Genomic DNA, 13,119 nt, shown 5'->3' with positions numbered 1-13,119 from the left:
GGCAGGCAGCTCAGTGGCCGGCGAAGTTCACATCAAGCAAGTTGGAGAGCGGGACTTGGCATTTCTCCTCTCACAGCTCTGCGCTCGCCTGCTCTGTGCGAGAGAGGCAGAACAACGGGCTTTAGCCAGGCAGGGCCTGCGCTTAAGCTCTGAGCAGCGTATGTAGGTTAAAGTAGAGGAATCCACGGATGCAGCAAGTAGGAGGGAAGAAACGAAGTACACAAAAGGGCAGCTTTCATGCACACACAGGAGATGTTAATGGAACATGACTGACTTGTTTAGCAGGGGAGAGAAAGGAAAAAAAAAAAAAAGAAATTAAGATAAGGGAAGAGAGCAAGCAGGAATACAAACTGACATCAGCCATTCCCAGGGGTAGAGGCTCAGAAGAAGCGAAGGAAAACTAAGGGAAGCTTGAAGAATAAGGAGAAAACGCCTCAACTAAAATAGCACAGGGTGGAGTATTTGGTGCCCCGGCAGACGTGTCTGTACTCCTCTGCAGCTCCCTGAAGCCAGAACGGGACGGCTTTTCTGGGCGCGGTACTACAAGCGATCGCAATTCCTCGTTACACTAAACAATGTTTTTGGGGGTTAAGGCTGCCGCGCTGAAGGAGACCAAAAGCTCGTCCCAGGCTGCAGCGAACAGGGACAAATTGCACGAGGAATTCACGACGGCACATCCTGCGCCGGCTGCGGCAGCTTCGCTTTCGCTTTCTGGGTTTGGCCACGTTCTCACGCTCGTTCAAGCAACACCCACACAGCAGAGACTGACTCCCGCTGCTGCTTGGTTTTGGCTGCCATCGATCGGCTTCCTTTTCGGGGGTGCAGGTATTTATACCATGTAAAGAACATTCCCAATATACCTTTTGCTTCTTCCTCATTAGGGCTTCCTCTTTCTAATTTCGTGGCGCTAAGTTTCCTGCAAGGTACCGCTGGACTCGATTTGATTCCGCCCCCTGCTATTCCATACATGATTCTGTGATTGTATTAGCTCGAAGTTAATTCCCGAACCTCTAACCGTGCGTTCTTCCACACTAAGCCGGGAGAGGTTTTTGATGATGACCACAGAGCCTTGGCGTTGTTATAAATAAAATAAGGGATGTTATAAATAAAATAAAGGACAATGGAGTCCGGTTCGATGCCTAGAGGGAAGATGAGCACTTAAAGCTTCAAGCACACCTCTGGCACCGGGCTCTGGCTTCCCACGTGCGGATCCTGTTATTCCTGCAATGGATAAAGGGGGTTTCAACTACACTGACTGTTTCAGCAACAAGACGAGTGACTAAAAAACCCACACCAGGCACGTTCAAAGCACTTTCTGCTGGAGAGCCACTTACACATGCCATTTGGAGCTGCCAGAGGAACGCGAGGTCCGATGAGATTTCCTGGCATGGGCGACATGCCGGGTGGGGGAGGACCGCCGCCGGCAGGGTGGATGTTGGCCGACACGCTCGGCATCATCCGGCCCGGCATGGGCTGCCCAGGGATCATCGAACCGGGTCCTGGCATCTGACCTGCAACGGCAGCGAAGAGACACGATCGTGAGACTTGGCGTGAAACGTGGAAGCGACCAGAAGAGAAAACCAAAGTCTTGTTGTTCTCTGAGCAGCAAGAAAAGAAAGTTTTGGGTATGAAAGTCAACTCCAGTTGTGCTCTAAACACCGAAGGAAATGTCTTCTCATCCCCCCAAAGTCAACGCGCTCCTCCGGGAAACCATCACCCCCCAAAAACATCAGCACAGGACATGAGGCAAGGCAACGCTCGTAGTCAAAAGCCAACATCTGAAGCAACCTCCTACTAAAAGGCCTTTGACAGCACCTCGGCGAAGGCGTGGGGAAACAAACCCTGCTGGAATAAGGAGGCATCAAAGTAAGAGCACTTGAAAAAGAACAGCCACAAAGCCCAATCGATTAATTTAATGGGAGAGCTGAAATCATACAGGCAAAAATTAGGCTGTAGAGGAACTTCCACTCTTAAAAGCCCAATTCTGAGGGAGGGCTCCCAAGAGTCTTTCCTTACCCACCCGCTCTGTAAGAGACCTTTATGTTTCAGCGGCAGAAAGGAACTGTTAGAACCGCCCAGCTTCAGACACCTACAACTTGCTGACTGATGCTTTAAAACCCCATTTGAAGAGATTACTTTGCATAATCCAATTACAATTACTTTTACACACTTAGAGAAAGGTACAGTATTTTTAGTTAGAAAAGCGGCTATTAGGCACGGCTTGTAAAAGCTTCCCTTCAGAAGAGCTCATTCCCCCCAAACCCCAGGCAATTACATGAAATAAAGGGTGATGACAGAACCCTCCAACAAAAAAAAAAGACACTGAACATAAAAACTCACCAGAGCCACACCGGTGGTTAAAATATGGGAGCTCTGGATTTGGGAACGAGGCAATAGTTCAGCACAAACACCATTAACTCGTATTTATGCTCAGCTTCAGAACAAGAGCTGTGAGTAATATTTTAGGGATATCTCTCAATTCCATTTCCTAGGAAGTCAGGAAATGGTCCTGGCTCACAAACTATTGCCCAAAACAAAGCTCTTGGCAAGCGTCCTCCAGGCAGAGGTGAGGTCCCCCTGCCACCTCGAGTCCTTCTCCTCCTACAGAAAGCTACAGAGATCGCTGAAGAGAGCTCCAAGCCTGCAGGAACGCCTACGGAACGATGGTCAAAAGAGAAAAAACGCAAGACAAACAGATGAATTGACAGTCCCAGTGAAAAAGAATCCAGCACGCTACAGCCAACCGGTTTCATACGGCCCTGGGGATCTGCGGCAGAGGCGCTGAACCAAATTCACGGGGACTCGGAAACGTCGAACCACGAAAAGATATTAGAGGATTGCTTGGTCATACAAGCAAGAGGTCCACGTGCCAGCGTGGTGCTGCCGGAGCGCAGGAGCAAGGCCAGCGTGCCTGCACAGCAGCAGATGTAAAGCTCTGCAGCAACCATCAGATTTCTCAAAGCATTTACAAAGGCAAAAACCAGAACTTGAAGTTTATCCCTGGACACAGTCCATCGCTGATCAGGGGCCTGCAGCGCACATCGTGGCATTTCCATCACTAGATATTAAAGAGCGGCAGAAGCAGCCAAGCGGAAACGCTGCGAGCATTAGAGCCTTGAATCCCCTCCTTTGTCCCCACCACTATCCGAATATTTTCTGTTGGTGCTGGTGAAGAAGTGGTTTATCTAAGGAGCCCCTTGGAATCATTACGCCTCCAGTCAACAGCCCAAAAGGAAAAAGAAAAGGTGGGACATTTCCTTGAACTACACAGCGTGCCTTTGCGGGTGACAAAGCTCGAGCTGTCTGCTTCCCCTTTAGCAGACGAGTTGAGCTGGACGTTCCTCCACGTGGCCCGTTCGCCTTCCCCTCTCCCTGCACGCGTGGGCTGCGAGGGGACGGAAGCGTCACCTCCGTCGTGGAGGAACTCGGGTTGGAAGGGACCTCTCTGCTCCAGGCTCCTGGCAAAGGGGAGCTCTCCCAGAAGGTCAGCTCTAAGGTCTGAGCAGGTTCCTCAAGGGTTTGTCAAGACCCGACTGATCTCCAAAGGCACCAGGAATGGAGGCGGCTCCACCTCCCTGTGCAACCTCTTTCACTGCTTGACCTCCACATATCCAAGCTGAAACAGCTCCTCATCCAGCTTGTGGCTCTTACTCCCACCAACGCAAAGCCTGTCTCATCTCCTCGATGCCCTCTTCCTAGGTCCTGCAGGTCCCGCCAAACCCGCCTCCTCCCTGGGCTCAACAAGGCCCGTTCCCTCAGCCTCGCCATGGGGAAAGCGCTCGGACCCTCTGACCGGCTTTGGTGGGCAGAGAGGGCACAGCAGGCAACACAAGAACGCTGTCCCCAAAGCCAACAGCCAGGCGTGGGCCAGGACGTAAAGACGTAGTAACCTGTTAGTATCGGAAGTGGGTCAGGAGGCTGTGGGGAGAACTATTGCTCTCTACTACTACCTTAAAGGAGGTTGTAGAGAGGTGGGGATTGGTCTGTTCAACCCAGTAACAAGTGACAGGACAAGAGGAAACGGCCTCAAGTTGTGCCAGGGGACACTTAGGCTGGATATCAGGAAAAAATTCTTTACCAAAAGGTTTATTGGGCATCGGGATGGGTTGCCCAGGCAGTGGTGGAGTCGCCGTCACTGGAGGGATTTAAGAGTCAGGCAGACACAGCGCTCAGGGAGCTGGTTTAGTCGAGGACTTGTCAGCGTTGGGTCAATGGTTGGACTCTGATCCTGCAGCTCTTTTCCCATCTGGGCAATCCAGTGGTGCAGGACCAGCACCGTCAGGAGACAAGACGCCGTTGGGTTTGGGAACAGCCCAAACCTGCCCATCCGCAGGCTCCTCCGGATCGGTTCTGCACTGAGCTTCGAAGGAACTTCAGCCCAGAGCTTGGAACATGAGCAGAGCAGGCAGAGAAGCAGCAAGCAGGGCTTCTCCATCGTGCAAGGCCGCCTCTGTGCAGAGCCCAGCCGGGAGGCCCAGTCAATCTCAGCCCGGAGCAGAGCCCGTTGGAGCCCGAGGGCAGCTGGTCGAGCTCCAGAAATCTGGATTTTGTCCGATTTGCAGGAGACGGATGTGGGAATGTCTGACACACCCGACGTTATGTGATGACCCCCATGGTCACAGCAACAGCAGCTTGATTTTCAGTTGTTGGAAGCTCCAGGTGAAACATTTGAAAACCACGAACATGAAAAAAAAAAAAAAAAATCCTCTACCCTCAGCAACGTCAGAAGAAAAGAGAGGCTCGTCTGGCCACGTCAGCAACTGACACCCTGTTCTTTTCACTTATGAAATGTCCTCACAACTTGGAAGTAGTTGCTTTCCAGGAAAAATTTATACTCTTCTGCTCCAATTACCTGTGTGAGGAGCCCTCCAAGAGGAGCTTCTATCTTCAGCAGCTGCTTTTGCAAATATAGTCTGGTCCTCAGCGGCCAGATCAGCGCAGGTTGGTCTTGTTTCATAGGCAAAGAGGGAATTTAAGCATTTACCTCACTCTAGTGAGAGGCTGCATATTTCTTGTCAGTTGGAATGATTTCTAGCAGACTCAAGTAATATTTAAGAGAAGTGGACTCAGCCCAGACGTAGGTGTACAGCTCATGCCCACCAGGGTACTTGGGTCTGTCTGGGGGAAGCGATGACAGCTTATGGCATGTCTAAGATCGTAGGAGGTAGGGGAAAATTCAGTATTTCATTCCCTTGAATAAAAGGGAATTTAGGAAAAAAAAAAAAAAAGAAAAAGTGGCCACTGCAATTCTCATGCTGCGGGTTTAAAAATCCACTTACACAGAATTCAGTTACACCATGGAACTCACTAACACAAACTCCTGTATTTTCAAACCCCCTCAAAAAATCCACCAAGCGCAGCTATGAGCATGAAGACGCACAGGGCAACTGGGCAGAAGGGCAGCCACAACAAGAAAGTGGAGATACAACATGGCCCAAAGGTGTAGCGGGCTTCTTAGCAAGAGGAGAAAATAATTCCAGCTACGAGGGATGTTAGTCGCCGGCAAAATTAACATTGATCGGGGAATCAAAACGCAAAACCTGGAACAAGGAGACCAGGAACTGAGAAATCCCCAGCCTGGGAGCTGCTGCCTGACAGGAGCCTCAACATCTCCAAGCGTCATCTGGCCATCCTCCTTCGAACACCACAGGCCTGCAAGACTCTCTGTGCACTAATGAAGTGATTAATATTAATAAACCCTCTTCTGAAACACCTGAACCTGGATCAGGCTTCCTACACACGGAGCGGCTTCACGTGAGGTCTTACGCCCTAGCGCTGGGCAAGTGTTCCTTCCGCGAGGGAAAGGCTGCCAGAGCTGCAGTGATGCAAAGATTCGAGGACCCTGGCTTAGATTGAAAATCACCCATTAATCAGGAATTAAATCACCTCTAAAATGTCTCTTCTTCAAAAATTCAAAGTGTGTCACAACTCCAAATCTTGTAATGATGCTGGCTGGGAAGCACCTGCCTACCTGGACGGAGGGATCTGCAAAGCTCTTCCTCTTTTGTTCTCTTAGACCTTGGAGATTTAAAAACAAGCAGCACTGTGGTTCTGCTGAAGAAGCCCAAGAGCCGAGAAGTTTCTGTGTTTGAGCACAGCGGGGGCTGCCCAGTTTTTGCCTTCCTGACACGCGATGCAACGATTTTGTCTCAAAATTCACTCAGGGTACTGGCAGAGGAGCGATCCTATCCCACAGCAGAACTCCAAAATGTTAAGTCGGGCAGGAACCAAGCGCTACCCGACCAAACTGGGATGAAACGAGGGGAAATTACTACCACCACTCTGGCAAAAATGAAGTCCTATTTCTCCACAGGTTGGCCGTTTTATTCACTTTACAAGAGCTACCACTTCAAGACAGCATCTCAAGCATAAAATGTGGAAGTGTGACCTACATAAAGGGGGGAGTTTAAAAACGGCAGCCGCAGGAAGAGATAAAAACGGCAGCCGCAGGAAGAGATAAAAGCCAAAAGGTTCAGTAAAATGAGATTTAGCAGACTAAAAAAAAATTTAAAAAACCCCTTTACACGTTGGAGATTGTAGACGTTTTCTAATGCGTGCTCTGGAGCGTTCCATCATTAGCAAACTGCCAACTGCAGGTTCGTGTTACAGTGAGACGGATGAGGAGCTGTTTTTAAAGGATCTCCAAGGTATTTATCTCTATTAAATAAGCCTCTACCTCTATTAAATCAGCTACTTGAGGGGCACCGAAGTGGCAAACGGTTTCAGTATTTCTGTTTCGCTGCAGCGGGTGACAGGGAGTGCTGCACCACACTTGGAGCTGCCCACCTCTCCCTGTTTACCATTCAGAGCTAAATCTGCCACCGCAGCCGACGCGCGTGAAGAGAGTCTCTCCTTTTATCCAGGATTCCAGAGAGGAGCCGTGCACCAACGTTCCTCCCATCTCCGCAGGGGATGCGCCTCGCTGGGATCTCGCTCTCCTATTACTGAATGAATTGTTTCCCACACCTGATAGGGGAACAGCTCCAGGGAATGTGTGCCAGCGTCACCGCAGCGCTGCGCCACGCACTCCTTCCCACCGGGAAGGGTTTTCGCAAGAGCGGGCAACCCGCGCTCCCGACCAAGCTCTGCCGGCACGTCCCTTCCTTCGGCACGTCCTCCCCTCGCACGCACTGCAGCAGACGACCCCACAGCCAAGAACTGTGAATAATTAACCACAATAAACTCATTTAGCATCGCGTCTCGGGGGGAAGAGGCAGAATTTCCACTTGGCTGGCCTATCATCGCGTTCTTCCCTAGCTCCCCTCCGGCGCGGTTCACGACGGAGGCATCCGCACGCCGAAACAGGACGTCTGGGAACGCCGAGCTGGGCTGTGCCGGGCTCGCGGGGTCCCGACACTCACCCCACCTCCCGGCCGAGGGCTCAACCCTTATTTTTCTAAAACAAAGCACGTACACAGTGGAAGATCCTTTGTCGAGCAGCTGCTTGGTGCGTCACACGGGCAAGGACGACCTTCAAATATTAATGTATCTTCAATAATACATCCTTGTCAGGAGCCAGGAGCTGCTCAGACCTCCTGGAGAAGCTCTGCAGATGTTGAGCCGACAGCGCCGCGCGCATCATGAAAATCATCGTCCGGTGGAACCGCTGTCCCCCTGGTTAACTCGTATTTAACTATTCCAGCCCACAGCGCCTCCTGCCCGGGCAGGTTTTCACGTGGCCAAGGATACACCCAAGGTGGCTTTAATGCTTCTGTATCAGCAAACCCACGACGACACATGTTATCGCGGCACCGTGGGCGAACGTTCGCCGCCCGCGGGACTCCCCTTTTATCTGACTGCTCCCTGCGTGTCCCCTGGCAGCAAGCTCATTACACGCGATGGATAAAAACGAAAGCGCTGACAGTTCTCAGAAAATATTTACCAAAGGGAATTGAACTCAAAATCCTTATCTGTACTGAAAAAAATATAAAAAAATCCTGGAATTGTGATCAGCCTGACGAGCACACAGCATCCAGATGCTTAGTTTAAACCCACAAGTTTTAAATAATGAAATGCACGACGCTTACTTGAAAAACCACAAGCCCCAAATTACTTTCGAGGCATTCTTTTGAATATTCCAGCCATCGACAGAAAATTATGCAAGATATATTGGGGGAAAAGGTTATTGAATTACTCATCCCGCTGTAGGGGAAAGTGTCTCGTTACCTCCTTATCCCATTTGGGTCGGAATTATTTACCAGCTGAAAACCCACACCAAAGGGAAAAGTTACTTAATGACAGCTATTAATACACATCCATCTCTTCCTCCAAGAATTTCAAGAAGTTTCTCATATTACACACCACCAGGATCGCTAGTGCGAGGCTCTTCGCGTTTCACAGATAACCAGAGCGCTGCACAAAGAGAAATCCATAATGTGCCTCAAACGATACAACTGGCGGCAGGGCCGGTAACGCAGGGACAAACTGGGAATTTAATTTTCCGTTCTAATTACAAGGTGCAGTTTTCCCAGTGCAACTGGCATCCAATTTTTATTTCAGAAGTCTTAATTCGAGAGGAGAGGGGAGGAATGAAACAAGCTCAGTCAAAATGAAGTTGAAAATGTGGGAAAGGAATTGGTGATCATAGAATCCTGGAAAAATTCAGGTTGGAAAAGCCCCTTGGGATCATCGAGTCCAACCATTGACCCTACACCACAAGGTCACCCCTAAACCACATCACCCAACACCACATCTAAGCGACGCTTGAACACACCCAGGGATGACGACTCAACCCCCTCCCTGGGCAGTCTGTGCCAGGGTCTGACCACTCTTTCTGTGAAGAATTTCTTCCTCATGTCCAGCCTAAACCTGCCCTGTTGCAACTTGCAACCATTCCCCCTGGTTCTGTCCCTGATTCCCTGTGAGAAGAGACCAGCACCAACCTCTCCACAATGTCCTTTCAAGTAACTGTAGAGCAGGATGAGATCCCCCCTCAGCCTCCTCTTCGTCAAACTGAACAGACCCAGCTCCCTCAGTCGCTCCTCACAAGGTCTGTTCTCCAGGCCCTTCCCCAGCTTTGTTGCCCTCTCCTGCACTCGCTCCAACACCTCCAGATCTCTCCTATACTGAGGTGTCCAAACCTGAACACAAATGTCTGAACGCGGTGCCAGAAAGAAAAGCCCTGGGAGAAGCAGCCAAAGGCTCTGAGAAGCCTCCCCGGCTGCGTGTCATACCCAGCCCGCTGCAAAATTCTTGTTTTCTGTGGAACTCACCAGCAGCTCTCCTGCCTCACCTGGGTTTGTCTCTCACTGAACCTGCCTGCGGGCGCTGGCCTCCGGACTCCTTTCGGCTCTTCCTCATGAATTCCACGGCCCGGCAGAACGAGACGTGGCCAGGCTGATGAAATGCCTCTCACTGCAAAGACTGGTCCTCGACGGGAGACGTTCACCAGCCGCGTCCAGAGACCGGCATCCAAGCTAAAGGACGTTTTTCTGGGAAAAGCTTCACTGTTAACTTTTAGCTCCGAGATTTGGCACAACCGCTTCTGCCTCTGAATCCAGAAAAGCCCTAAGCAGGAATTTATTAGTTTTTTTCCTTGCATTTATAAATGCCTCTTCAGACCCTTTCATCACTTTGTTTCCTACCATCTCTTCAGCTTTCGTCAATCACTTTAAAGACACGCGACTTAGCATTTTGTTCACGGTCTACTGAACCAACAGTTACACTTTTAGTCACTATTAAGGTCGGGAATCTGTTTGAAAACATCGAGGAGAACCAAGGTAAAGTCTGGAGTTAAAACCACGCAGCTGAGCAGGAAATCGTGCAGGGTGTTTCCATCTCCAGCTTCCCCTGGGGGCCGTGGTTTGGAAAGTTGCCTACTGGTCCTTCTCAGTTCCAGCTCAGTCGTTCTGGGATTTTTCTCTCTAACACAAACTGAAAGGGTCGGTTCTTCCCGCAGAGCTGTTAGACCAGCAGGCAGCGACTTCTCCCAGTCCCCAATAACATCTTTCTACCCGAAGGAAGAACTACGCTGTGGTATCCATCACGGAGCTTTCCTGAAATTGGCCACCGCGGAGACAGCGGGTTGTTACCGGCGAGAAGCTGAGAACTCGAGTAAAGAAACCGCTCCTTCTTCTTCCCAAAGCACGTCAAGCTCTGCGCGGGGAAGCCATGCACCCCCAGCAGCAAAGAGCTGGCACGTTTCTTCTGCGCTCTGGAGCAGGATGAAATGCATCTAATCCTCCAAATTCAGGCGGCTCCACCAAGACCGCAGGAGACTCATGGGCCCGCACACAGAGAGGAACCTACGGATGCGTGGTCATTAAGGTGAAGTTTTAAAGGATCACTAGTAACCAAGCAGCAAAAATTGCTACTGATCTACGCACATACGGGTCTGTCATCAAAGTACTGGACTACTAACGCTCCAAGACTTATTGCCCTCAAGATGTGAAAGTGAGGCAAGTACGCAGAACACAATAAAAGTTCTGTAGTATTTAACACGACCGATGCGGTAAGGGATTGGTTTTTAACATACAGAACACGTGGCGGGTACGTACACAAAACCTAACTGCCGACCGCTCCAGCACGTCAGGAAGATTTCCGGAGCCCGCTGCGCGCTACAGGGATACTTCCAGCAGAGATTCGCCCTGCGACGACGTGCTGATGTGTCAAAGAAAGTGAAACTCTGGGCATCTTAATTTACCTAAAATCAGGTCAATGTGTGTCACTGTCTCTGGGGCTGCAGGATCCCCAAGTTACTATTTACACGCACACCCCCTGGACCAGCTCGGAGTTTGAAGTGTCGAACTCACTTGAGGAAATGGTGATTTCTCCCATTTTCTCTTCTTGCCCTCAAATTACACAAAGCCCCACTGTGACGCCGAAGAGCTTTGGCACTTGTGGACTTCCCAAGCATTTCTAACAAACTTCCAATGAGGCACCTGAGGAGAAGAGACTATTTTGCTTTCTAGGCAAGATCAGCTGGGACACGGTAGAAGCAGCAGAGAGGTTTCCCTTCAGACTCTTGATGGGCCTCTGGATTCTCACCTTCACAAAAACATCAAACCAGCAACTGTCTGCCTAGGTGAAGGGCAGGATCCTGTCCTGTATCTACATGGCACGAGAATCACAGAATCACAGAATACCAGGTTGGAAGGGACCTCAAGGATCATCTAGTCCAACCCTTTAACGTAAAGAAGCACCCGATGCTTCCTCGTCACGGGAGCGAGCGATGCTGCGCCCCGGCCATCGGCTCGCTGCCCTCTAACAGGAGGGGCAGGGGTGGAAAAGTCAATCTATTGACTAACTTTAATCAAATCTGAAAAAGAGCCTCATTAACACAGCACTGCGCCCCCACCACACGTGCTGAAAGGATTCGCTGGGGATACAGAGGGCCTGGATGATTACAATGGTGCTGAAGTAATAAAGCGTTATGTGAACCAAGGACGTGAATATATTAGAAATCAGCTTTTATTAGTCCCCCAATGAATACAACGACACATTTAATCCTGTTACATTTTCAGTCTCAATCGCAGCTGGTAAGTAAGAGCTAGTCTGACAAAGATGCAACGATTCCTTCCTGTAATCTGTTCTCAATTTGCCAATTTTCCATTCCATAGAACGTGTCTCTGCTGCTAAGCGAACACACCTGAGCTGTCAATGCGGCCGACAAACAGAGCTATTTGCATCTAAACACCAGACTATATATTATCACACTCCCAATTCAATTTCTGCAAAAACCCAAAACATCTCCCAAACCACGGCATTAACTTCTTGTCCACAAGCACATAATCGACCTGGGAGCTCCCTGACTCCGATCTCTTTTTAAGACAGTTACTAGTTAGCTTAAGCACCTAGAGCATGAGACAACTAACTCCTACCTTGCTCTCCAAGGAGCATCACTCTGCATCTGTTGATTGAATCAAGTTTTGTTACGGTGGAGATTAGACGCTTCGCGTTTTCGAGGTCTTCTGCAAATCCTGTCACTTCACCTCGCAATTCTACTCTTTTCCAAACGACACATTTAACACACATCTTTTTCTAACATGTAAACTCAAGCTCCCGCAGGCTTTCTGTTACCACATCCTATTTTTCATTTTGATACGTCAACCTTCTCGGCTTCTTCAGCAGCAGCCTTTGCAAGGTATTTCAAAATCTTTTTGGCTAATAACCCATCAGGTCCTCTCTTAGAACAGTTTTTGGTCAAGCAGCTGAAAACTGACAAAAGCTATTTTCCCTCACTGTGGTCTAGTCAGACAAGCAGGCTACTACAGGTCAGGTACGAGGAGTATCTCTACCCTTAGAGATACCAAACCTCAAGAGGCCAAATCCTGGGGCAATCGATACAGCTGCCCTTGCTCCAAGCAGGACCGTGGGCTGGAGACTTTCACGTCGCCCTTCTGACCAACGCGGTGCCGTGACTCTCATCTGGCACCGAGCACAAGTGAAAGGCAGAAGCCAGAAAGCAAAAGCCCCACGTGGGGCACGGGAGCACATTAGAATCAAGTCTCCTGCCAAAGGAAACTACTTAAGGAGCTTCCTGGCCCTGCTTCCCATTCCAGTCCTTTCTCCGAGTTTTGTTTTGTGTTTTTGTGTTTTTTTTTTAATACAGTGACATGTGACATGAACTGGAGAATTTGAGGGAATGATTGTTTTTGAAGGAGCATCTCTGCTCAGATCACTGGGCATAAAACAAGTCTAAGGAAATACAAATAAGCTAAGAACATCTGAAAATGATACTTAGTGGCAGCTCCATTTTTTACTTTATAGCTCCAGGCGACTGTCTCCCAAGCATGGAGACTCCACAGCCTTGCTGGGCAACCTCCTCCAGGTTTTGACCCTCACAGGAAGAAAAGGTATTTTTCCGTGTCTGGATGGAATTTCACGTGTTTTAATTTTTGCCCGTCGTTTCCCTATCGCTGGGTGCTGCTGAGAAGAGCCTGGCATGCTCTTTCACTCCCTCCTTCGGAGTACTGACAAGATACCTCCTCCCCAGACTGCATCTGCACACATGGTACAGGGGCAAAAGCTGTAAAAATGAAGCTGCAGAGCTCATCTTTCCAGCAAGTCTGTTCCCATTTTACACTTATAAAACACGAGGTAACAGAGAGCATCCATTACACCCACCGTGATTTCACCCACCAGCACCTCTCCCTCTGGATTGACTCGATGAATGGACGA

At 49.7% G+C, this 13,119-nt stretch overlaps 1 protein-coding gene across 1 annotated transcript in view; it reads right to left on the bottom strand.

The window, feature by feature from the left end:
* The window catches only part of SMARCC1 (SWI/SNF related, matrix associated, actin dependent regulator of chromatin, subfamily c, member 1), a gene marked incomplete at its 5' end in the record, with an annotated part of 65,513 nt that overhangs the window by 193 nt on the left and 52,201 nt on the right, over positions 1 to 13,119 (bottom strand). The window contains one exon of the mRNA XM_009874290.1: positions 1,335 to 1,511. Within this exon, the coding sequence (XP_009872592.1) occupies positions 1,335 to 1,511 (177 nt within the window). The remainder of the gene's footprint in view (positions 1 to 1,334; positions 1,512 to 13,119) is intronic.

The sequence above is a fragment of the Apaloderma vittatum genome, unplaced genomic scaffold, assembly GCF_000703405.1.
Source record: "Apaloderma vittatum isolate BGI_N311 unplaced genomic scaffold, ASM70340v1 scaffold8008, whole genome shotgun sequence".
NCBI classification, from domain to species: domain Eukaryota; kingdom Metazoa; phylum Chordata; class Aves; order Trogoniformes; family Trogonidae; genus Apaloderma; species Apaloderma vittatum.
The sequence above is the reverse complement of the archived record's forward strand: the minus strand, read 5'-3'. Positions and strand labels throughout refer to the sequence as shown.